This window comes from Schistosoma mansoni, chromosome 1 (genome assembly GCF_000237925.1).
Source record: "Schistosoma mansoni strain Puerto Rico chromosome 1, complete genome".
In the NCBI taxonomy this organism is placed as follows: Eukaryota; Metazoa; Platyhelminthes; class Trematoda; order Strigeidida; family Schistosomatidae; genus Schistosoma; species Schistosoma mansoni.
The window spans coordinates 35,757,612-35,785,610 of NC_031495.1; the positions used below are offsets into that span (position 1 = coordinate 35,757,612).

The 27,999-nt window shown below is 34.7% G+C and overlaps 1 protein-coding gene across 1 annotated transcript; it reads right to left on the reverse strand.

Annotated features, from left to right (window-relative positions):
* Positions 1–5,496: 5,496 nt before the first annotated feature.
* Smp_154650 (putative nuclear lim interactor-interacting factor (nli-interacting factor) (nli-if)) lies at positions 5,497–27,964 on the reverse strand (the record flags this gene model as incomplete). Its single annotated transcript, XM_018794235.1, has 7 exons — positions 5,497–5,811; positions 6,853–7,038; positions 9,509–9,601; positions 13,847–13,903; positions 18,871–18,975; positions 20,398–21,251; positions 27,604–27,964. The coding sequence occupies 7 exons, from the start codon at positions 27,962–27,964 to the stop codon at positions 5,497–5,499; spliced, it is 1,971 nt and encodes a 656-aa protein (XP_018648668.1).
* Between the last annotated feature and the right edge of the window lie 35 nt (positions 27,965–27,999).

Below are 27,999 nucleotides of genomic sequence, written 5' to 3' on the forward strand. Positions count from 1 at the left end.
GATTGGTTGAGTTAGACATTAACACCATTGGGTGCCTGCTCAGTGGTCTATCGGTCAAGTGCTCTGGCGCGAGATTGGTAGGTCCTGGGTTCGAATCTCGCGAGTGCGGTGTCGTGGATGAGCACTGCTGAGGAGTCCCATAATAGAACGAAACAGCTGTCCAGTGTTTCCAGGTTTTCCATGGTGGTCTAGCTTCAATTGACTCATGATTTCAACTATGAAAGTCAATTTCAATCCAGAAATGATATTTATGGCGTGCTATTGTATTAGGAATTAGCTGTCTTCAATCAACAAGCCAATAAATATTGAGCGAAATGTTTCTTATTTAATGTTCTACAAACTTCTTAACAGCTTAAAACCATTTATACTTGTGATGAACACCAAACTCGGTTATTTAGTTAGCCTAAAAACCATAAGTGTGATTGGAGAATATATATTGTGAAAACTTTTTTTCATATAGTCTATATAGTGACAATCAATATTCTCATTATTCTCTCTCTCTCGCTTTATACATACAAACCAAATGGATATGATAAAAAACCTATCAGTGAAATGAAAATCGACTTCATAATTCAACTTCCAGGTCGACAAGTCATTGTATCTGCCTTTATGAAAGTAATATTGCATATAATTAATCACGTGCTTATTTAGGTCAAGATAATTAATAAAATTAAAAGTATATTGATAAGGTGAGTTTCATGGATTTGTAAATATCGATCTTAAATCTTTGGAAGTTTCCATCATATTAAAACTCAGATAAGCGAAAAAAGAACACTCTTTTCATATACATTCTTATCAAGTTCTACAGTTATAAATCCTAATTAAATATCTAAAAGAATAGCTGGTCAATTTAATATAAACTTTATTTTACTTACAAAAGCTTCTTAGCTCAAATTCGATGATCTTAGAAGATATAGTTGCCTTGAATTTGATTATTCTTTTGCATTATTAATTTAGATGTATGACAGTAGGACCTAGAGATTTTACTAAAAACAAGACTCTTCATTCATATATCTTTGTCTTAAGTAATATAGGGATGAAATTTCGACAAAGATTACTTGAATTTTTCAAGTAAATCCAAATTAACTATGTATTATTTAAAATGGACTCATACTGTTGAAATATAAATGATTGTCAACTATTCGATAAATTATATTTCAATAATTTACAAGTTTAAAGAGGAAAGTTACAACTGAGACAGTATAATAAAGTCTTAGTGCGACTGCATGATACACTTTCAACTTAAGAAACTAATCAATAATTACCGAACTTATCGGGACTTGGAGAAATTATTGTGATTTTTAAGACGAAGCTTTACCCAACTTCCTATCAATAGATTGTGAGTGAACAAATTCTATGCTAGAAGGAATAAAGACTGTTAATAGGAATTACCGAGAACCTTTAATACTTGTTCAACTTCACACTTTCCAATAGCATATCTGATGCATGTTATATGCTTACTTCCGAAATCCATATTTCAAATTTGTGCCGTTTAAGAACAGTCATATTGTGTACACATTTTATTCGTACTGTGGTAACACAATGAGTGAATTGCTGTTCTAAAATTTAGTAGGAAAGCTCGGGAATTGTAACATGTAATGCAACGAGTTTGCTTGACTTTACGGGACCATTCTACTGTCGTATGTTATAGAACACAAAATGTGTTTGGAAGCTTTTGAAATTGCAATACTGTTTATTAGGTATATTGATATAAGCGAAACTTCGTATATCATCTTTGTGTTCTCTCAATTATTATACATTATACAGTGGTCATTTTAAATTGGAATATTCTGTTATCTGACTAATGGTACTAAAATCTAGTCTGTTGCAATTCGAAGATTAATTCCTTCAATACGTTACCAGTTCTATCGAATCATTCATTTCAAGTCTGTTCATCAAAAATGTCTCATCTTAAACTCTTTAGGTCAATAGACGGAGACCTTTGATGGCATGGTTTAAAACCGCTTGCAGTAGCACAGATAGACCAACTTTGCGTCTTTTCTACGATTTTGAGTTCCAGTGTTCCTAGTTTTCGTGTTATGTTGCTCGTGCTTTGTTTTATTCCATTAATTATAATGTTATTCTGACTCCTGTGTTATTCATCTTTTTGTGCTGGTACGGTGTAGCAATTTGAACTGATGGACATTAGTGCCAGGTCTTGAGTTTATTACTGAACGTCCCGTTGTAGTACAGAGCTTCCAAAATATCATTACCTAGACTCATGAAAATAAATGATTGTTGGTATCTGTAAGACAGCTTCAGTAACGAAAAATTGATTAAGATAATAGCTATTATATCCAACGAGCTAACATTAGAAATTTATCAAAACAATCTCAAGACATTTCTCATTAGCGTTACTAGTGGGAATATAGTTTTTTTCCTAACCAAGAAATAGTCATTTTCTTTGAAAATATTTTTATTGATAATAAGCAGGTTGAATATAACGGTTCTTAGTAAATGTTTTATTGCGAATTACGAGATATGGTTAGACATTCCGTAAACAACCGTAGATTTAACCAGGTTGGATCTCATTTAGGAATAATAATTAAGAGTAACAATTTCTTTTTGCTAAATACTTATTAAATTGAAATAAGACTTTAGTTTATTAGAGCCAACTAGTATGAAATACATGTCAAGATCTTTCGGTCAATCGTTTCTAACCACATTTCCAAATAATGTTAACTGATTTACATTTGTCAGTTAATATCTTATCTCAAGAGTACCAAACAAACAATTTGACACGAATTACAAGATATCTATTTCAGCATGTATCCAACAACTGCCTAATCAAGTTGAATACAACTACCTAAGTGAATAATCCAGTGAGTTCAAATAATTCATTATCCGATCTTCAGTCGCGGTCATATTTGAGTGAATTTCCCGCATGCTGATTATCACAAAACTTCAGTTTCTTACACTTTAAATTAATAGGAACTTTTGACTAAACGATTTAATTAATACAATATAGAAAGCTTGTTACTGATTTAGTTAGTGAATAAACTCACTGATACTATTAAGTTTGCTACACAAGTAACTCCTGTAAAAAGGAGTGATGTCTGCTTAATCCGACATCCTACTTATTTGGAAAGACTATAATAATAAAGTCGGATATCCTGAAATACCCTGAGGGGGTAGCACTTTGTAATTTATTCTGTACCACTTCAATTAAACATTTCCTCACTAGAATTTACCATATGCGCCTTCGTCTTTCTACCTCTGCTAACAAATTTTCCCGGTATGTTATTTCGTTCCTTTATTTTGAAAAGGTTTTGTGTGTATTTAAACACAATAACTGTCTTCTGATTAAGGATGGAATACACGTTCCAACTACATTGTCTTCAATTAAACACATTTATTATATCCGGATTGTAACCTAACAACCCGAGCACAGCATCATCTGACAAACAACTGTACAACTTTAGACCAGTGTTAATGGGCTAGTTACACCATGATTCATGTAGGGAATCTGCAGACTACTTAAAAGAAATAATATAAATAATTTGACCTAATACACACTTATTTGTGAACCGGACGTAACGAGTAACGATAATAAGTTTAAGTCTAAATAATATCGTATAGAATTGGGATAGCACATAGCCCTTTATTTCCTAGAAGTAATCTTGAATTTTAAAATTAACGAACACTTGCTTTCTTCATAAAAAAACACTGATATTTTTACTTTTATATTTAAAGTTATTATCTAATAAAAACAAATAAGATATTGAGGGAGAAAAAGACATGCTGGTTTTAAAGTAATAATTTTATGAAATGGAAAATATTTGCCTAATTCATTAATTAACAGGAAAATAAAGACGACAACAATAACACATAGATGAATATTTATAGATGACCTAGTAAAAACCAGAAACACTACACAATTCAAATTCCATCCAACACTAAGTTCCATACAGAACAAATATTGAGCAAATCTAGTACACTGAGGTATATAAACTCATATCATTTTATATACGAACACACAAATACATATTTTAAACTTGTAGGTTAAGAACAGATAGAACGGACGATTGGTTTAGCCAAATAGTGGTAAAGGTAACAATCGTAGATAGAAGAAAAACCAGGACAATCATTCAATGACGACTTCTGAGTACAGAAATCGCTGACTGTTCTAAAATGTTCTGAGAAATCAAGTTGCAATCGGAAACTTAGGTCCGATATTGAAAGACTATGATGAATCGATCGGAGTAAACGCTCACATATTTTAAATAATAAAAAGAATGAAGACAGAACACAGACTATATATGTATATATTCTTATGCGATGTAAAAAAGAATGGGTAATAAATTATTTGATGTTAGGAATAACCAAACCTGGGTATGGACGAAGCGGGCTTACTCTACAGATAACCTATTTAAATAATAGGTTAGTATATTATAAAGATTCAATAGAATATAGAGTATTTATGCAAGAACTTAAGGCGCTTCGGTGAAATGTGTAAATGGAGGAGAAAGAGGGAGCATTAAAAAACAATCGGATTATAATAATGGAGTAAAATAAAGGAAGACACTGATTATAGATGTATACATTGAGCAATAAGTCAAGTGATGAAAACTGTAGAATTTACGGCAGAGAATAAAAGTAAGGATGAGGATTGGAGTGGATATAGAGAGTGAATATGAAAAGTGAGGAAGTAAATAATTCAGTGAGAGAGGATACTAAGGAGAAAAACTAAGAAACAGTTCGAATGAAAACATTTTTATACAACCAAAAAACATTGGACCTGAGTTCCGCGAAAAAATTATATTCTTCCAAACTTTTAGAAAAAAAATGAAAACATGTTATGAGAGAATCAATTGCATGGTACATTGCCAGGAGTAAAGCCTCATAATCAAACCGAACGGACTTGACATAAATCTACAGCAATTAACGAAACTAATTGGAAGAGCAGTGAAAACACTCACATTCCGACTATAGAACTGATTATATATATATATATATATATATATATATATATATATATATATTCCAAAGGTTATCTATTAAACTCCGTATAATTGCATAGCATTATTAGTAATCTGGTAATAAAAACAAGACAGAAGATGTTTGTATGGTAAACAACTGATGAGAATTTCTGCAGAAAGTCTTTACAAGGCAGTGAGTGAGTGTGATATCATACTTTAAAACAAAGTAATCAAAGTAAAAAATACTCACAGTGAAGATAGAGATGATTAACAGAGTAATTTTAGTGAAGTTTAACGAGTTTTCAGATATATGTAATTAAAGCTACATTTTTGCACAGCCGTAAAAAAATAGACGTAAAAATGGCATGAGCCTTTTTTCATAATGCACATTCAAATGACGGAATGCATATGCATTAGAAACTTTAATGTGTATTAAATTGTGAGCATTTGGAACAAAGAAAAATTCTTGAAGATGTGTACTGTTGTATGTTTAGTTGTAAACACCCCGTTGACAATTTTCAATCCAATCCTTAGAATTGAAATCAGTGTGTAAGTAGCCAGATGTTACAACTGGTTATTAAAAACGATTATGATTTAAAGAATAATGAGGTGACAGAACAGCATCTTCATCGTGATAATTCACAGCAATATCGTCATCTTCAAGTTCTCCACCTTCACTATCTTCTAAAGTGTTCATGTCACCAGGAAGACTATGATTAAATAGTAACAACCATGTAGGAGTGGCTGGTTGCGCAACAGCTGCATTTTGTGGCGGCCTGAACTCTCTCAGATAATCAACAACTGTGCGCGCACTAGCTAAACCGGTGAGATAAGGTATCAGTTCACATAAAGCTTGGTCAGCTAAATCACCGAACCATGAAACGATTTGAAGCTGAAAGATGAAATGATATAAAAAACAATGATGAATACACACTAATAAATGTAACACTACTATATCATCATTTTTAGAAGTAGATTAACTTCATTGAAGAACGTCTGGACGTAACATTCCCCATACACAATGCATACTGTTTAATCTAGTTCACGAATCTATCATAGTTACTAGATTACATTCTTTTGAAATTTCAAGGGATAGCTAGTATATCTCATGTTAATTTTTTTACGATTGATAGCAAAACGTATCACATATTTAACAAAATAAAATTTGCAATAATCAAAACATACCTATGGAGACATAAAAAAAGAAAAACTGGTTCAGCAAAAAGCTCTATTTTCGATGAATTCATGGTTAACACATGTCTCAGTCGTCTTACTCAGACTTTAGAGTTTGATAAATTGATTTGACATTTCTACCTAAAATTCTACGTTCAACGCATCCTATCATCAAACAAACCTTTAACATTCTTGATCGATGAATCATTTAGCAAAAGATCGATCTATACAAACAACTGTTTTTGGGGGGTAAAAATCAGAAACGAGGACAGCTGAGACGGACGTTCCTTGAATCAACTAACCTGAATAAGTTATTATGTAAACTGACTTGAAATAATGTTCAAATAAGTCTTTAGAATAGAACAAACTTTGCGACATATGTATATATAACAACCAAAGAACTTGCAAAATATAGAACTACTAACGCGATCGTAAAATAATGAACAGGTAACTTTGACATCTACAGGTATAAGTACGAAGAAAATATCTCAGCTATTGTGTGACAACTACTGACAGTAAAAACTTATGTAGAATGAAAAAAGACGTTTTTTCAACTCATAACCCAATGGCGATTAACAGTTGAGTTGAGTGGCTAATAGGAGTAGATGAGTAAAGTGGCAACTAAATAAAACCATATATCAGTAATGTATAATGACACAAACTAATTCAATATTTACCAAGAGTATAGATTAGATGGAAAAAGCCCTTTAAAAAAGTAAGTTTGCTAGTAATTGAAGGTTAACAGTCAAATGACACTTACTGCATTACTTGGTTGAAATAAAAATGATATGGGAGAATTGTCAACGATGCATATCTGTTCCACGTCTCTTCCCAGACGACTCAAATCCTTGATTAAATTGCACTGATGATCAACACATGCCTCGCGAAATAAACGATGACGAAAATACGACGAAGCATCAATATAATCGCAAACAGGATCAGCATACTAAAATAGAAGAGTGAGAAAATTTTTAGTTCATACGTAACTGTAAGTAATAAAAATGAGCAATTCATGGTATATATATACACGATAACCGACTTTTATTGCTCTTGAAGTATACTATGGAAGTAATGATTGACATTTTGCGAAAGGTACAAATATTATATACAAAAAAGAATAAATGATAACGTATATATACACAAAACAAATCCTTAAAAAACAATGTACAAATAAACAAGAGAAATTTAAGAAGACAACCATACAAAATACAAAACACTTAAGCCAAAAAATGTGATTATCCACATATGTAATCACATATACTACTTATAAATCACTGAAGTTACTGGTCCATTTAGTACAGTAAAACCCTTGGAAAAAAAGGTGTTAAATTGTGTAAAAACATGAAAGAGATAGATTTGAATCAGGTCACAAACTAATGATCGGCAAATACGTAAGCAGCAAATACATGCATCAGATAAAAAAGACAAAACTTAAAGTTTATAGGTAAGAAGTTGAACTTCTATGGCACTTTGATGATACTTTACTTATTGTGATGTAATAGATAGTTTAATAGAAGTCTAGAATCAGTGCTGATTTAATGACTACGTATTTATTTATTTAAACACATAAATATTAGTACAAAGGGGCACCAGATATATATGCGCCAAACAAATCTCATTTGATTTGTGTGAGGGCTGTTATACTGACCAGGTTGCCCAAACTGAAGCAGGTGGTTATCTTAGGGGGTCACACCCGGAGCCTTCGACCTAAAAGTCTGATCCACAAGACAGTGGAGCATCGTGAGAGGATGCAGTCCCATGGTAGCCAGTGACCAACGATTGATTCATTTGCCATTTGTTCCCTCAGAATACTGGAGCCCATGTGCACCATTGGTTTGGAATCAGGGTTTCCCAACTCCCCTAGGTGGACTCGCCGCGTCCACCAAGCCGGTTAAAGCGCCGGACATTCGCTTTTCCCCGGGACGAGAAGGCAGTGAGGACTTCCCTGTCAGAGGCTATATACGCGTGGCCATGTGAGAGCACTTCGAGGGAGAGAGCGAACTCTCCCCATTCTCGGCCGTACCAGGGCATTTGGAGACTACATAACGGTAAAATGTTCACTTTAGAGAACTGAAGTTCGAAATCTAACTGCAAGAACCAAAATAAGAGGATTAAACCATTGTTAAACTAAGTATAGCACAATCAAATAAATGAAGTACTATTTATACAAAACACATTCAATCAACATACAACGACAAGTCATTTGTCGGATAACAAACAAATAATCGAAATCGAAGAGTACAACAAGATATTTGTGACTAAAAATGGGTCATAGACTAAAAGATTAATCTGTGAGCAATTGATTTAAATATTTCGTATATGCAATTTTCATTCGAGAGTTATTTATATATTGTACTTAGAGTACCTTTAATAGTAACTACATTCCATTATTACAGTCTCTAATGATTTCTCTATGCTTGAAAAGTGTTATTTACAACAACAACAACAAAAAAGACAAGAGAAGCTGCAAGCAAATAGAAAGTGAATAGGGTTTTGACATACACATAAAATACTAAAGAGTACCAAATATAAGTTTGGTAACACAGAATGTATGAAATATTTTCACAGTATATAGATTTAAACGCGTAACTCCAGACTGAATAAAAAGCTTGCTGTCCTGAAGTCTTTGCAAGTTACACACACCATTTAAAGGTTAATTGTTGCTGGGAAGGGACTGGAGACAAACAACACTCCTGTTGTTATAGTGTTTACATTTATTATGTCCTACATGTTCTGTTCAGGATTGTGCTGGAGCACACTGACTGGCCATTTATTAGCTAATCAGCGCTAGTGGATATTTGGAGAATTCTTTTGTGTAAAATCATAAGTATACTAACGTTTTTCTTATTGTGATTTTTACTCCTCTTCAACCTTGCTTGTCTGAAATATAACTACTTCCCTGTCCAACCGTACTCTGATATAGGGACATATCGAGTGAGGTAGTATCCGAATAATACTAAGCAATAAGAGTAAACGGGTCGTAATAATAGATTATAACAAAATGTACCACTGATATAACCTATATTGTGCTATAAGAATGATCACTATCAAAAGTTGATCCAATCCTCTGATTATTCTGCAGAAACCAGAGGAGATTCCAAGTGCCAAGATTTTTAGGTCATATAGGATGTTCAACTTTACGTGAAAGATAAATGAAGCTAAAGTGGTCAATGTTTTATTTTGTAACAATCGGAAAATGAAGCTTTGATGAAGGACATAAATTACGTAGAAATAAAAAGGGAAGTGGAGAAAATTAAACAAAAACCTTTCCAAAAATAAAACGAAATATTTTATTATTTCTAGTATATATATATATATATATATATATATATATATATATCAAGAAAAAATAGTGTACAGTGGTCAGCATAGTTAATTTATTAAACATACTCCGATTATTTATCTCTAAAACTAACCTTGCGAAGACTTGCTGTGAACATAACACACTCAAAAAGTGGCCCGATAGCTTTAAGAAACTTATCAAGATACGGTCTTTTTCGGACATACACCTAAAAAGAATGACGACAATTAAATAACACTATTTGACAAGATTAAACAAAAATTAATACGTTTTCTTTCTTGATATAATCGAAATACTAGTAATTTGTAAATGTTTGAAAGATCCAGTGAATTCTTTAGAATCTGAGGTGAATTAAAAGCAATTCGATGGAACGGTTATTAAATCAAAGTAAGAAATATTAACATACAAAGTGCTCGACACAAATAATGGGTGATAAATAATGATACGGAAGAAATTTCATGAATAAAACGAGAATTGAAGCCTAAACTAGAGACAGTATTACTTGACTTATCCAATTTATTTCCCTCACCAACGTAGAACCTGGGACACATATACATTTTTCTGAATTTGCCACACAACACCAGCACAATGAAATAAGGTTACCAGAATGAATGCCAGAGTAGTAGAAGCAGTAGTATCAGCGAAAGTAAAAAAACTACGTATACACACTACGATTCGAGATGATTGAATGAATTTGAGGAATAACAAGTAAATATTATCCTGAAACTTAGGATCCAAGGCAGTACAAGGAGTGAATATATGTAAGTCATGTCACTTAATATCTCCAATGATTGGTCACGATAATCGAGTAGACTCCAACCAAGTAGCTTGCACCTACACCTACAAAGATGTCATGGAAACTGGAATCAACATAAGTTACCAAAAATTGATTTAAGCTGCGTTACAGATATTAAATACACAATTACAGCTCTGTATCCAACTTAAATCAACAATCGATGGCTAACTGATAGGATGATATGGTTTGAACTGATCACCTTTAGTATTCTCGTACACTATTCATCTAATCACATAGAACATACGTGTAAATAGGTGTCCTCTAACTTATTCGGCTTAAACCATGTGATGTATTATCTAAGTTAGAATGATATGGACCAAAAGGATAAAGCTGATAAAAAAAATTCTTCACACAAGTCAAGGAAAGCTACAGTATATTAAACAATTAAGCTAGAATTCTAAAACTGAATATATGGAAACCTATCAATGATTAGTAAAATTCCTGTCTAAAATAATAGATTTAACGAAACCGGTGTGACTAAACGTGAAAATAAGAAGAATAACATGCGCTTTACAACCTAGATTCCATTCACTTTTATCAACGAAAATCAAATTATCAAGAAAACAAATAATGAGTAGTTTGAGGCACACCAACTCGTAGTTTGTCAAATTGTGTGGTCTAGGCTACGTCCCATAAGTTGGTTGATACACATAGTAAGAATAGAAAATTACAAACAGAAAAGAACGCTTGATTGCATGTGTAACTGTGCCAGTCTCATATATTGATTTAACAAAAAGCACATACATAAACCAGAGCAAAAATTCACTCATAATCACGTGAGCAAATTTAGCACAGAGAAATTTAAACAGACACACTATTGAAACGAATGCTGGTTTTGTGAAAAAATCAAATGATCGATTTGGACATCGTTTAAAATCAATAGGTACACGTCACGCTGTGTTCCATAAACACGGAAGTCGAGTGAACAACTTTAAATAGAAAATTTATGATTGTAGGTAGACAATGGTAGCAAACGAGAATTCAAGAGTAACTAACAATGAAGGCCTTTAAAATTATTAATTTAAGTGAATGACTGAAGTGAAAATAAAACGATTCATTGATGAATATGTTTCACATATTTGAATAAACTATCATTACTTCATCATCACTACCACTAAATAGTAAACTGAGTAGAGGTTTTATTTAGCTGAAGCAAAAAATGACTACAAAATTCAAATTTAGTGTCAGATCTCAAGAACAGCCCTAAACATAACCACTGATGACAAAGAGCATGTTATTGAAACCCACACACTAAAAACAACCACAGAAACTAAGAACAGTGAAAAGGCAATTAAATTCAGATTCAACCACCACCATGGACTAGAAAATAAGTAGGGTTTGTTAATGATCACTGAATAGCATAACAAGGCCGTTTATATTAACACTGTTTAATGATTGTACCGATGAAATTAGGATGACATTGGAGGTGGGTCTAAAAATTACAAGCAAATAAGTATTCCGAAAAATCGATTTAATTTGAGTTGTACGTTATTATAATGGCAACAGGGAATGAGAAGATAATATGTTGAAACACTCACAGCTTCAAAAATCTGCTGAAGTCCTCAAAAGTGACTAACAGAGATATTATTTAACCGTACTCAGCATTGCATCGATATTGCGAATCACCAGGTAAAATAACGTCTCTCAATGTACGCTTATGGCTGACACTTACTGATAATAAACGGTTGTTTAAAGATAACTGCAACAAAGTATTACGTTAATCTGTTTGGTGGACAAGAGCGCTGAAGTTCCCTTCAGTGTCTTTTAGCTTGACTTAGCCTACCTTCTTATGAGATGAAATTGCCTGTCACAATCACTACATTTGAAGGTTAGAAAGGTTCCGGTCGAAATAATCTTTTACTTCACCCTAGCTGAAGTCAGCAAGAATGTAGGTAGAGATTAAGAGGTTACGTGTGTATCTGTCTTTCGAGAACTTACATTCCCATTCAATAGAACAAAATGTATCTGTCAGCTGAGATTCTGTTCATGAATTACTACTCTGCTTTAGAACTCGGTACCATACTTAAATTGGCAAGAAAACGACAAGCCCCTAACGGGTCTCTAGACATGCGAAAACCGACTTATGGTAGCCAAATACACAGCGGTGGTGTTCATTCTGTTGTGCTAATGAGGTATGGTAACTTGGACCGATGCGTTGTAGATGACTGACTGAGCCAAATACACTAGTTTTAGTAAGGTCAAATAAATCAGATTTCAGTCCTGAAGGCGGGTTTGGGACGCAGTACATACATTCAGGATGATACGCATTTTTCGGGGTAAGGTTTCAGATCAAGGTTACCATGTTGCAAACACAGAGTTGCAAATGATAAGACAAATGAAACTAGTGTAGGATTAGTAAGAAAAAAGTATAAATTGAGGGAAGAGCTTGGTTATGAGCAGTATTGATTAGTGTTCTTAGTGAAAGCCAACGGCAAACGCTTCCCCGTTGCCCAAATTGTGGAAAAAGGTATTCCCGAAGGGCTCGGAAAAGCAACTGGTTTAGTATTTAAGGTACTGTCGACGACAGGACAGTTGCAGAAGGTCGGTTATTTTCGTATTGCTAGTTTATACTCTACAAACCACACCATATTTTTAGAACCAACTTTCTCAGTCACTCCTTCTGTCTTTAGGAAAACAACATCTTGCCTATCTATTACCATATGACAATCCAGTCGACAATAGAGCCTAGCTCAAACAATGTACTTGCTGTTTATTTTCCAACCGATATCTAACCGACCTGTCTGGAATGGTAGAACCGAAAGGAAGAATTAGCTTTGCATCTGATCATTACATTATTCACCACGCATTCAACATATACCAGCAAATTACGAATTATTTCATCTCACTCTAAGTAATACTGTGAAACAAACGAGAGCTGCTATGCAAAACATTTATTTCTTGATAAGTAACCTCTTACCCAAGACCCTATCATGAAGATTACCATACTCCTATTGAGGATTTATGCTTTATTTCTAATTGTTTCTGCTTAATTAATTGATTGGGAATATCCATAAAGATATGAGATGAGACATGATAGGAAGTATTATAAAAACAGATCATTTATGCTCAGCAGTCAGCTAGCAATCTATTACAGATCCATAACCTGAACGATTAACATTTAGTTATTAAACCTGGTAGTTGTAAAATAATTCACAAGTAACCATGTGACACTTCACAATATGAAATATTTTCGACTTCATACCAAGCAATCACGTCGTAAGACAAATTCGCAGAGATAAACCCTACAGAATGAATCTATCTAAGTAATAACTTTAGTTCAGCAAAGGAGGTCTACTCTCTAGCAATGTCATTTACTGAGGCCGTGTGATCGTATTTTATACATAAGGGTCTATAAAATAGGAGGGTGTTGGGTCATTAACAACGTCCTCAAAGGTCACCGAAAATTTCAAGTATCAAAATCAAGTTACGTAATAGTCAAAGGATAGTCAGAAACAGTAGACTACAATATCTGAAATTATTATAAGTGCTATTGTACAACTTTAGTAAACGATAACATCTAAAAAAATCTCCGCCTGTTATTTGTCAGATGACAGGCAAAGGGGTTTTTATGCAATAAATATGGATAAATTAGGTGTGAATGAAGATAAACTAAGTCAAATTAATTATCACATATCTCAAAAGTATAATTTAACTAACTTGTTGAACAGTGCCATTGATTTCAACGGGAACAACAAAATCTGCATTTTCTACATACTGGAATATGAAAAAATATATTTGAAGTATATGAATCTTGTAGACACAAATAGATATAAATATAAGACAAAAGTTCTAAATTCCAAATTATTCTAATAACCCAGAAGACCTAAGAGTCAAAGAGAAAGACGTTAAACCAAGACAACGAATTTCTCATATTTGTTTAGATCTAATTAGAATGAACAATACTATATACTGTTGAAGAAATGGATTTGATTAGGGTGAACGCATATCTTAACATTTTGTTCATAACCAAAAAAACTGCTTTTTTACATTTAATATATTTCTTGATATTTGTAACAAATCCATTTTACCAATCATCTAAGCATTTGTCATTTAATTTGTCATTATATTACTTCGTAAACATACATGAATATACTTCACATTACTACATAAAGTTGGGAAAGAATGTCACCGGATTACTACAAACAGGCTCAAACTAATATGTTTACAACGAATGACCGGGTCCCTTATAAAGCTTAGTAAGAGATCTGAAGATGTGTGACACTGAAAAATCAGAAAGTGTGAAGAAAAACAACTATTCTCATATGGTTAATTCTTCTTCCAGCCGATGTACGCTTATGATAAAAACTTTCGTAAGTGCTCAAACAATAAGTAAAGCGCCGGACTCACGGAACTCCACACTAATGATACAAACAAATTAGTCTGGAAAACAAGAACATAACTTTGATCTAATTCACCAGAAATTACTCGTTTCAAAGCTTTCCCCTTACGATTGACTTTTAATCACTTTTCTGGTACAAACACTGCAAATATGCCAGGTAGATAAAAAGTTTCTTTCGTACAGTTTGCTTAAAAATCCAATTTTAATAATCAAGTAGGCAATAGACGCCCGAATTTCTGATACGTTGTTCATAATGTAGAGGCTCTAACAGATAAGTGTAATTAATTATTGCCATTCACACTAATTGAATGTTCTAGAACATTATTTAAAATGGCAAAGAGACATTTGTTGATTACTTTCCATTAAATCTTGGAGATTTTCGAGTAGAAAACCCATTAGATCATTTCGTGACCTTACTAACCCTATATGTTTTAAAGTTCACACTTTTGTTAACTATTTTTATATTGCTGTACAATGTTGCAACTTTAACGATGCTTTTTTATTTGACGTCGCATATTTGCAATAGATTCAGATAGAAGATTGTCATGAACTTTTCAATCTAACGAAGGTTTGATCAGATATCTCTTTTTAAGCAATATACTTGATTGACAATTTTTCTGAATACAAATATTATTACCATGAGATCAAATGTTATGGATTGCAGATACTATCAGGCATTTTGTACTGAGAAAAATACTTAATAACCTGGTTTGATACCTTACGATATAGATGGTTTATCAAACAGTAGTTAAAATTCATATCAGAATAAAATATGGCTGTTACAGAAGCAATTAATATCGTAAAACTTGAATTTTATGATATACTTTTTGATTCAAAAACACATTCGAAATACTATCCTAGTGAAGTCACACGGCTCTAAATTTCATCGCACACAAACATGAAACTACACAGACAGTCGTCTATTAAAGTGCGTACATATACGGGGGAATGTAAACAAACATCAACTAAATACAATTGATCAACAGTGACAAATATAAACTAACTACATAGTACCAATGAAAAAGATTCTCGCACACTTTCTAAAGATAGATCGATTACAAATCAAAAAGTAAGGTAAACAGAAGAAATACTATGCCGGAAAAGTTTACTTTATGAACTAAAATCATTTTCCAAACAAATCAAAATGACCATAACATTTATTTGAAGAAAATGTAAGAAAGTAAACCCTTACATGATATTAGTTTAGGTTACTACAATTTTTAATAAAATAGAATCATAAAATGGTCCAAAAGGAAAATGTTAGTCAACAAATGAACACAGAGATAAGATTTTCCAGATTTATTAACAGAACGTAAAGCGGTAACTTTTAGACAGTAGGTTAGTAAGTTTGAACCATGATGACTAGTAATTAAAGAAAGTAGAGATGACAACTATGTAGTGAAGTCGAAATTTGCTTTGTTTAAGAAAACAGAACGCTAAAGTGAACCGCAATATTTTGGATGATCCCAATAAGTGATATGCATTTTCGAATGTTAATTTTTATTGACTGTGATGCTTCAGAAGTGACATGAGATTTATTCGATTCCAAACTTTTCCTTCAGTAGTAAAACAATCATAAAGTTATTTCGACAGATGATACAAATGTAATTGCATCTTACCGATATGTTATTATTACCCTACGAGAACAAACAGGTGTTAATGACCGAATATTAAGGTCCATCGACATCTAATTGGTTAACAGCTGACATTTTATACAATAAGTAGTGAACTAGAGAGGGAATGTCAATAGAGTAGAATCAACAACAAAAATTTGGCACAGCTAAGCATTTAGTGGAATAGCTACTTTTTTTTAAGTCAAATAATTTGCCTTTTTTAAGTGAGTTTGGTTTATAGGTGTACACTTTTCACATTTGTAATGTTTTCTTAGAGTAATGCTTACAAAGATAGATCTCTCATCAGTTGAGATTCTTAGAATGATGTCTCTCAACGGTTTAAACTACAGAAACAACATACTTTTATCGGGTAAGTATACAGAGAAAATGCAGCCTTGTTGTTAAGAGGGGAGAAAAGAGAAATATGTAACTTAGAAAGCTCGTCTGTTGTGTATTGACATATGTACTTATAATGGACACTTATTAAACAAATAATTTGTAAGACTTTTATATAGTCTTAATTTTAAGCTAACTCTCACCCAACAACTACTGCCATACCCTTACTCTCAATAAAGTACAGTCAACCAACGATAAGTAATCAAGCTATGTATTGAAGCTCGGTTGGTTTTTTCTAGCCTACTCCACTTGTGGCGTAGGCAAGAGTTTTGCCTACCAACTAAAGGACTAGTATGCTCCGTTCTACCTTATGGCTGTAAAACGTGGTCTTTAAGAACAGAGGACATTTGTAGGTTACTAGTACTTGATCATAGATGCCTTTGAACCATTGCTTGTATATACTAGAACCACAGATTTAACAATTCTGGTGTTAAATGCAGGTGAGTATGGTAAATCGACTGGTGAAGTTGTGGATCTTTATCGACAGAGATGGTTGGGACATGGATTATGTGTCCCCGACCAACGACCACTTCAAGACCCAATGATGGTTGGTGTATGAGTGGGTTAGAAAGCTAGGGTCGTTCAAACAAAGCATAGCATCAATTCACTGATTTCTGGAATGAGCTATGTTGGTAGTTGAAGACTAGGTGGAAGGGCTCAGAGTCCTCCACAATGGCTGAGTTGCGTTCGCTATTTATTTTCCCTTAGATCCTAAGTTTCTAAACAAATTTAAAGAGGAATTTATATTCCACCAATCCATATTTTCTGGAATTATATCTTCTATGAGTAATCTCTTCTACTAACATTAATTCTTTTTTATCAACTCTATTACTCTGGAATTTCCCTCGATAATATCACGTCACTTAATGGGATATGGCGACTCATACAGATGCACAAATGTCCCAGATTATACGTTGAGCATAGCTGAGTGCTTTGGTTAGATATCTTATTGAGATTCGTCATTCAACGGTAGTTTGATGGTTAAGAACCAATAGGTGGCAGGTTTGAACCCCGCACCAACTACTTTAATTTGGGCACCCCAGTAATATCCCTACGCCACAGACAAACAGTACGGGTTAAAGATGAGTAAATAAACCTTTACATAGCAAATAGGTTGTATTAATGTTGAGACTCACTATCTATACTGCTTTGTAACTTCCATTTCGCGTATATAATAAGGTGAGTTAAAAGTTCAATTAATGGAAAGTACTGATGATCAGTCATTTCAATTTCTTGAGATTAAGTTGATGGTTTAGGAACGTGAAATTTCGTATGGCACATTGATCCCATGACAAGTACATTACCGGAGGATATTAGCTACTGATTGCCCAAAATAGGTATTTTAAAAGTATATTGGTACGTATTACCGTCACGATGCTAGGACTGGTTGCAAGAAGCGGAGAAGTGGCCACTGTATGACATGGTGCCGGGGTATGAAAGAAAGCTATACAGAACTGACATCTGTCAGTCCATCATAACTAACTGGTTGGAATCCTAGAAACAGTGCAACTTAGTGGCTCGATATGTTGTCAAACACGGCTCAGAATAGAAGCCAATGACGGTGCTGAAGTCCATAAAAATGAGAACTTCAACAGAAAGGACTGTTCCTGGATTTACTTTATTAACTGTTGTCTCTCTTATTGTAAACTATTATCGTCCACTTCTTATTTATTTGTTTATTTTGATCATAATCTCCTTCCTTTCTCTATCTTTTTGCCATATTTTCTTATTTGTGTGGCACATGTGTTTTGGTATCCATTGATATAGCGAGTAATAGGTTAATCATTTGAAATGCGAATGACATATAAAATTGATTTTTTTCAAATGTGTACGTATTCATCACATCTTAAGAAGGACTATAGATGATTAATTGTATAATATTGTAAATATGCGTTCGCACAGTATGCTATTGTATTATTATTGTTAAATACAACTCAGTTCAATTTATACAAATCTGACTTTATTCTAACTGTAAATAAATCACATAAAATGTAAGGTATTCTTAAATCATTTCGATTTATTTTGAGAGTCAAATAAATCCTTATCGCCAATCTTCGCACCTATTCTCATGTGTTCAGGTTGCCGTGTAGATTTTTCCTGAGGTCACTAGAAGCGTTCGGTGAAAAACTTATGATTCATTTGTATTAGTGTTTGTATTCTAGATAAATTAATATAAAAACTGAAGGAACACTCCTAATAGATTCCACCGCTGACAGCAATCTATTTTATATACTCCCAAAACTATTTACTTAACTAAACTGAATCATGAACAACGATAATAATTCATCAGGAAAAAAGTATTTAGGAAATTAATTGAATGAAATAAGACTTACTTTAAAGGAACTATGCACCAATGTCTCATCCAAATCCAAAACTAAGCACTTTTTATTCACACAGTCTGAGTCAACTTCACCCAAGAGATCTATTCCAGGTGGTAACTGAAAAAGAAAATAGATGGATTTAGGGATTTGTCGCTAGTCTTGATAATAAATGAATGTTCAATCAAAATAATTCAATAATAAAAATGAAATCCTCATGAATTGACAGTTCTTAATTCATACCAATGTAATAAATTAGGGTGAACTCTTTCAACTATCCACTTATCAAAACAAGAGGTGACGTTTGCTTAATGCTCATCAACACAACTAAATTTTAATATATCTTTTTTGACGCTTCTGCATAACTTCTAATATATTAATTTGACTAAAGTCTTAAATAAGGCGTTATCGAAACCCGATACCTTTAGAGTTAGTAGCTAAAGATGACTTAGTCTGTTTGAGTTCCATAATCCAACCCGAATACAATAGGAAATAGCTTTTCATCATTCAATCATTTGAATCTCCAAACATAAACGAATTCATGAAACAACTGAGTGACGAAAAAAACAAGAACAGCATGTCTCCCAATTAGAACCGGCGTTCCAGTTTCTAACTCGGTTTATACATGAAGAGCTCACAATCGCTGAAATTCAAAAACATATCCTTACCAAGTAGAAAGAGATTGGATACAATGCATTTACGGCAAGAAGTTTGAACCGTCTTCACTGAGCTCAAGATGCTATTGACAAGTAAATGTCTTTGGAGATGAACACGTTGTAAAAAACGAATATTTTTCGGATTACGCTGACAACTATCAAGCTACTTTTTTGATCAAAAGAATAAAATTTCACTGGACAAAACCAAAACCCTATTGGTAGATTCCTTGTAGTACAGATTGTAGTCAGCTATAATAGTATTTTTGAGAACTGGCAACAACTTTTACATGATCTAGGTAATAGGTAACTCTATGAATGTCAGACAGTCGTATCTATTAGTTGTTAAGACATATGGGGCAGTTTTTATATCAAGTGGTTAGTATTTAAGAATCACTTTTATTTGAAGACGGGCATCTTTAAGATCCAGTTTAGCAAAAGAATATGGCGACAGTCTGGGATAATGAAAAAACTGTCTGTGAATAAAAGCACTTTAAAAGCAGGCGAATCAGTGCAGATAGGTAATGATCTATTTGCCTTCAGAACCACTATTTGCCATAAGAATAGGAGTTATGAAACATGTTAGCTGATAATACTTTTTCGTCAACTTTTTGAGGAGAACGGTGTTGAAACACTACGCTCGAGAACTTTTGTGTCGTTGAACGATGACTCGAACCGAGATTAAGAACGCTGATGAAGTATTCGATGAGTTCAGAAGCAATATTCTTAAATTTATCGGAGTGGCGTGTTAAGTTACACATAAAAATTGTCAATACATTATGCAACAGAATAAAATCAAACTAATGGGCATTGGGGAGGTTTAAATCAAAATTTATATACATAATTTCACTCTAAATAAAACGATGTATTTTTCTCAATTTGAACTTACAGGGTCAAGATTTTCGGAAGAAGCATCACCTTGTCCACTATTTCTATCGTAATTGATAGAATACTGGTCATGAGGGCAGCTGTCAGAAACAAAATGATTACCATCAGGGTGGTCACACTCCACCCAAGGTGAATGCAAAGGCTGTGACTGTTGGTGGATCACATGATGTGAAGACTCAATACCATTAGTATTTTCTACCTGTGTAGTAGGATTCTGACATTCAGCGTTATCAGTGAGTTTTGTGCCGTATACATCATTAGATGTGTGGCGTTTTAAGGCTGTAAATTGAAAAGGATAGTGCGACTTAGATGTGTTGACACTGATTCCGACAGTCGACCGCAAAACTGTTGACTCTATACGAACATCAGGATCGTTGAAACTGTAACCATTTGATACCGAAGCCGAATGGATAGAGCTATCAGCTTTTGATCCTAAAGCATTCAACACCGTACTGGGGAGAACAGGTTGGAAAATTGATACAGTAGGTATGGGTACTTCTTCGGTAGGTGACGGGGGAACTAATTGGTCAGCTTTACATTCCACCGTGTCGTCAACTGACAAACCCTTCGATTTTCTGGAGCGTTTTTTGCTTCCAGATTTTGCCGGTTTGGTTGACTTTTTATTTAAGAGATCATTTACTTCATTGGAGTTAGATTTGCCGTCAATAGGAGATTGAGACTTTGCGGACGATGTTCCTTTAACGGAAGAGTTCTTTTGTTTTGACGGGGATGGATGGCAAGCTTTATCAGGGAAACAACACAGAAAACGTCGCCATTTGTTCCCAGGCTTTGTCGGCTTTATATCAGTGTGGCAAGGCAAAACTTCTTTGGGCTCTTGCTTGGAAATCTCATGGGCTTAAATGAGAGTTAAAAACAATGATATATAAAAACACTATATGTAGTCAAAAATCATATTACTAAACCAACTTTAAAAACCCAACGCCGTCAATACAACTAATAGTAATGTGGAATACACTGTCAGTCGTAGACAACCTATGAAATGTCAAAAATGTTTATCATTTTAAGTTACCATACCTCACATCAACAAAAAGGAAAAAACTGGAAATGCGAACGCTTCAAATTACAACCCATCTCAGATGATCAATTTGAATGTCCTAACTTTGTCTGTAGTTTACAACCCTCAAAAGATGCACATTTCCGTACACGTTTTCTCAGTAAAATTAACAACAATAAAAATTGACGAATGTCAGCCGTTAATAAACTTTGGATATGATACTGCAATACTTCCGCAAACGGAACAGTCCAGTGGAGTACATGAGATGACGTCAAAAAAAAAAACACCAATCCAACGTTCTCAAGCCAGTAGCAAAGAAATGCTCCCTTCAATTTGTTGGTGGTAATAAAATGACATTTTGCCTAATGGTCATTTCAAGAAACATCGCTGTTAGCAATGCAATAAAATCGGACGTAGAGATAGGTGTTACAAATTGCGCCCTAGAACAATTAGATCTACAGAAAGACGGGGAAAATCCCCCCACATACCAAGGGTCATTGCATTTAAGAGGTCTACTCGCAACAATTCAGAGTTACAGGTAGAGCTAAAAGAATATATATACCTTTACAAATAGATGAATATCCTACAAGGCTACAGCTAGATACAGCATCTTACATTACACGTGACCGGTGAAATATTGCATATTAAAGGATTATTACATTGGAATGTTACATATCAGGATGAAACTACAGCCAAACCATGCTATATTACTGATGCTGACTTGAACACACTTGAACTTGACTGAATTAGTATACAGCCTATATTCGAAATCAAATATTTTTCTGTAAGTATAGAATCAAGATATTTCGGAGTTTTGCGGGATAAAGGTCTATACGGCAACCAATGGTGAGGTGAAATTCGAGATTAAAGTCATGAAGATTGCTTCTCCAATGTCAGAACCTCCTACAGTAACAAAGCCACCATAAATCTAATCCGAAGATGAGTAAATCACAGCTACGAATGGGGAGATACAACACTACTCCAGTTGGCAATTGATGTAATTGGCCCTAGAGAGGTAGAAGATACAAAGGAAGAGCATGTTTTAGTTAGGGTCGTGGCATTCAGCTCAACCGATATCATGGCTTCGGCAATCATAGTCCAGATCAAAGAAGACCGATACAATATGGCTGAGATGAAGGCAATAAATTAAATCAAGATTCCGACCGTCAAGCAATACTCAGAAGTGGTGGCTGCAGGTTTTCGGCTGGTCAAATGGTCGTAATGAAATCGAAAACCAGTCGAAGAGAATCGCAGCGCAATCCCACGTTATGAATGTTACCACAGAAATAATACATAACGAGGAACTCAAAAGCCACACTCTAGAAGAATACAAATTTATACGTTGATTTTCTAACCAAACACTTTTGTCAAACAACAAAAGTCAAAGTGAAAACAAAAAGAAACTTCAATCCTTAGGGGGAAGGTGTTAGGAATAGAACAGATATATGACTCAATGATGAAATATATTATTTATTTTGCAAATGCTATACATATGTTAGATTACTGATTAACTACAAATAGTTCGATTGATCTGAAATTATTGACTGATCAAACACTTAAAATGATGTGTAATTAATTGGTTTGGATGTCATATGATAAGTGTTTGGTGAACAAATTAGTCTGCTTCTAGCCTTGTTTTCTCCCTTGAGTCGACAAAGGAGTCTCGTTTCGTTGCGATCAGTAGCAGCTAGAAATATTTCGCAGTTATAGAGGACAGTCGTATAAACTTATATCTTTCTTTGGGGACGACCATTCTTCTAACGACCTACTCTTATGTTAGCCAATAATGCATGTTGGTACGTGGTAGCCGGATGTGTAACACATCACAATGCTTATTGTTTCATCAACTGTTTTATCATTTCTACACAACGATGGACACGACCAGATCATTTTGATGTCAGTTATCGTTAAAGGCGTTCAAAGGATGGTTGTCGCTTGATTCTGGATCGTACGTATTTTTTGCGTAGTACTTAAAGCAGAAGTCCACCACCAAAGAAGAACCTTCCAGAGTTTATTACCAAGATGTAAATGTCATAGATACTCCCACCTTAGGAGCAGCAACCCCCTTATAGAAAAACCAAGGAGTCAGATACATTAATATGGTTTTAACTCCTATAATTACTCGACGCTCAAATGAAGTGTAAAGGCAGCAACCTCGCGTAAATTAACCGTTTGGGATATAAACGTGAATGGATTGATTAGACATTCTTCCTAAGTAACGTTTTGGAGAATAGGCATGCTTATCTGTTAACAGTGACCCAATTTATTGGTCGACAGGCTTTACGGGAGTATCTTTCCGCGTTGTTGTCTCGTAAATTTAACATCAGTCAAATAAGAGTTTACAGTTAACTGTCATCTGAATTGACTAAGTCTAGTGGGGATTTCCAGAATTACCTACTTTACTTAATATTAGCACAGATATGTTTAGAGACTATACCTCCCTTGCCTAACGTTTCTAGAGTTTTATCTGCTACGATAAGACAATGACTTAAATTACGTGCATGACATTGTTCTGTATAGGGGTAACTGGAAGGTTTTCTCACTAACTTGAGTACTGGTTTATGAGTGTTAAGGATACGTTTCTCGTCCTCTAAATTTAAAATATTGTTTTACGGTTGGTTAGTGTCTGTTAGTGGGATATAGATTGGATTAAGCATGTTTTATGCATGATGGTGTTGCTGCGCGCTGATTGGTTAATTTTAAACCGATCAGCCCGGGCATATTATTGCAGAAAAATCTATAAGCTTCTTATGTATATACTATAAATATATGAACATTATTTAAACTATTGATTGCTGTTCACTTATCATTATTATTTTGAATACCATTTCATTCCTGTTCAACGTGTTCTGATTTTGGGATCTTGTCGAGTGTCATCGTATAAGAATACTAAGCAATGGGAATAGCTGGGTCATTTATATAGCAAAAATACAAATTATAACAGTGTCAATATGTAGTTTAGCCACAGATAGAAATAAATGGGTGTTGACAATTTCATTCATTTTGAAAGTCTGATAGTCATAGGTGTACTGATACGTGCATACTCCTCGGTCGAGGTCAGTGTATTAATCAGAATCATAGTTAGAGCCTATTTCGACATATCTCTTATTGGTCACTGTAGTGTTGTGCGGCCCGGATAGCTCAGTGATTACGTCTCTGACTGTGGAGGTGGGCGACACGGGATCGAATTCGTCATGGAGCATCATTTCCCTGAAGATTACAAGCACACCTTGCTGAAGAGTGCCAAATAACACGAAACCAAGGTCCAGGGTTTCCTGTCGACTACCTTCGAACACCATCTTACGGATAAATATTTGCCCGCAAATGCCCTGGTACCGCCGAGTGTGGAGAGAGTCAGCTCTCCCCTTCGAAATGCTCTCACATGGCTACGCGTCTTACGATTTTAACTTGAGGATCAACAGTTTATAAAAGAAATTAATAAATCTCATAACGACTAACAAAAACAATGGGACTAAAACGGATGATATACAACGGCTTGCGAAACACACAGAAACCTCGACAAATTATTTAACCATGTGGTATTTTTCTTCTGAGTATATTTTATAGTACTGATCGTTTAATTACGCATCAAGACTACTGTTATTGCTTTAATTGAATTTATTTCAGTTAAAGTAATCCCCAAGAGTACCGTTTTTTTCTAGAGAGGTTTATCATCTGCACTTTTTGAGTACAAATACAAAAAAGCTAAGGACACTGGTACTCACTTTCCTTCGTTGAGTATATCTTTGAGTATTTTTTGCATCCATAAGTGTTAAGGTCTTTTTCGTAGATATCGAAGTCGGATTTTTTTGTCTTTTTATTGTTGTTCGGTAGTTATATACAAACATCTGTTTTTGTTTGTGTTCAGAGTCTATCACCCATCAAGCCTTAAAAGGCACTTATTTTAGGGATCAGTTTTCGTTTATGTTCTTCCTGTGAGATCACAAAACAATTTTATGGCGCAAGTAAGACGTCGTTGTGGCAGACCTGAATGCTATTTCCCGGTCGACGATGGAATGCAATGTGACAACTGCGATAAGTTTTATCACAATGTGTGCACCGGACTCACACCGGTTGCACACAAAGGGTGCAAAAAGTCACCATCACGTTGATTGTGCAAAGCATGCTGTTCTGGAAAGTTTCTGATGACTCTTGAGACGACTGAGCTGCTGAACATAGCTAGAAAACTGCCCTCATATAAACAGGTAGCAGGAGATGAGCAGAATTCGGTTCTCGAGGAAATAGAGAGCGTTATTATGAGCCCAGCTTTGGATTTGAATGAGGCCATCAAGGTGGACCACATTAGAAAAGCGGATAACGAGCATGCAGATGTAGGCATTGTTACAGGGAAAAAGAAAAAGCACGCTGAGAAGAAACAAACTATAAGCAGTACTAAGATATGTGAATCTACGGTTTCAGTTCCAGATTCACATACTAATGCAAAACAGACTGGGGGAGCAAAGCCTAAGTAGTGTAAAGGATGTGACCGAGAGACAAAATAAGGCAAATGATTGGCTCACAGTCACACTCAGAAAAAGAAAAGTAAGAAAACAGAATGAGACCTCTGGGTTTGACGCGAAATCGGATTGCAGAGAGATTTCAGGAATTAAAATTCTACAGTGTGTTAAGACGGACCTCCCTGACAGGTCAGCCATTTTTTATAAGTTGAAAGAATCTTCTGAAAAGGAACTATAGGCTAGATTCGAGTACGACCTCAGTCGCACTAAGTCCTTAATAAGCAAGCTACTCCCAGAAAGTTTCAGGAGTTGGTTTCTGTAATCTTTATAGAATAGGACAAAAGGTAGATTTGAAGGTACTCAGAAAAGCCGCCTCTGAAAAGTTACTTTTGCCTCGACTGAAGAAAGAACCCTGATACTGGCTGACGTGGCCTGTCAAACAGTTAAGCCGGTACGTCCTGACTTATCGAAGGCAGGCATGGAGGCTATAAACTCTGCAGCATCGGCTGAAAACTGGATAATTGACTCAGGTGCATCAGTAGAAGAGGCATGGACACACTTCAGACAGTTATACAATCGGGTAACTCAATCATATATACCCTAGACAGTCCTAAAGAAGAAACACGGTCATTCCTGAATAGGCCGGGATATTCGACGTTTACTAAGACAAATGAGCAAATGTTGAAATTTTGGCATCAGCCTTGACACAGCAAGCACTATGGAACGCTACATGTTAGTAAGAAATGTGTATAATTAAAACCCGGGAAGCTCAGAGAAAATATAAAATGTGGTTGGAACAATCTACAACCAAGCAGCCTAAGAGACTTCTCGTACATAAATTACAAAACAAGGACTCAGCATTGGATTCCTAACCTGATTGAGGAAGGGAGGCGATCTGAAATGATAGAGAATGATTAGGAAAACGCAGAGGCTATGGTAGTTTTCACTCAAGAACCTCTTCTAGACGAAGAACTAGACCCAAATAAAAAGCCAATAAACCATCTGTTCACCATGGACTTGAATCAAGGCGATGTACTTAAGGTTCTTAGCACCTTAGACACGGAAAAGTCGAAAGGACCGGATGAAGTACACCCCAAAATACTGAGACAAACTGCACAATATACCGCAGCCCCACTAACTGTGATATTCAATGTCACTTGACCAAGGTATGTTACCTACGGACTGGGTGCGATCGTCACTCCAATACATAAAACAGGACCAAGAAAACTTCCATCAAACTACAGACTCGTCAGCCTCACCAGTGTCGTAGTTAAAATACTGGAAAGAATAGTCAAATAGATAATAATAAAGCCAAGAACGAACAAAATACTAGTGGTATACAGGTTTTCACACCGAGTAATCAATTCTTAGAACCTAGACTAGACACTCACAAAACCATACTAGAAAAGGAATAACATAAACCATAGGCCTTCTGTCCTTACTACACAAATCTGAATCTGTATTAAAGTTATATTTATTCAGACAGTTCAAATGACTTTGGACTCCAAGCACTAAGCTCAATTACTAATCATTTAACACTATTCCAGTTTCACTTTATACGCTGATTGGATAGCTAACAAGGGATGCGAGAGTTAATATATTAGAGGAATTTAGGTGTGGTTATCAAACAATACTATACAATCATGATATACACATTTAGAATAATTCGACTCAGTACATAAATATTATCTCTGAACTAGACAAGACAAATGGGTCGAAACAATTTGAAGCTTACCTGAAGATCTTGCACTACAGTTACTATGTGAATCAGTGTATCCTTCATGTTTAATTGTCTTCAAGGAACGCGTGCTGTCACTAATTGACTGTGTCCTAGAGTGCGAACGACAGGCTGCTTCATAAATAGCAGCACTAGCAGCCTCGAGACTCAGAGGCACAGGGGGTGGGGAAAGAACAAGCCTTTCATACTCTTCAGAAGAAATATCACCCATATGTTGAATGTCAAGCGACTTTTGTCCCACTGGGACCAATAAATTGCCATTTTCGGGACGAGAACTTAAACATGGACTTTTGCAATGCTCTGATGACATATCATCTCCGGAATATGGCTTTTTGTTTTGATAAAGTACACCGTCCATAAGACCCAGTCATTTAGGGGGACAACAAGCTGGAA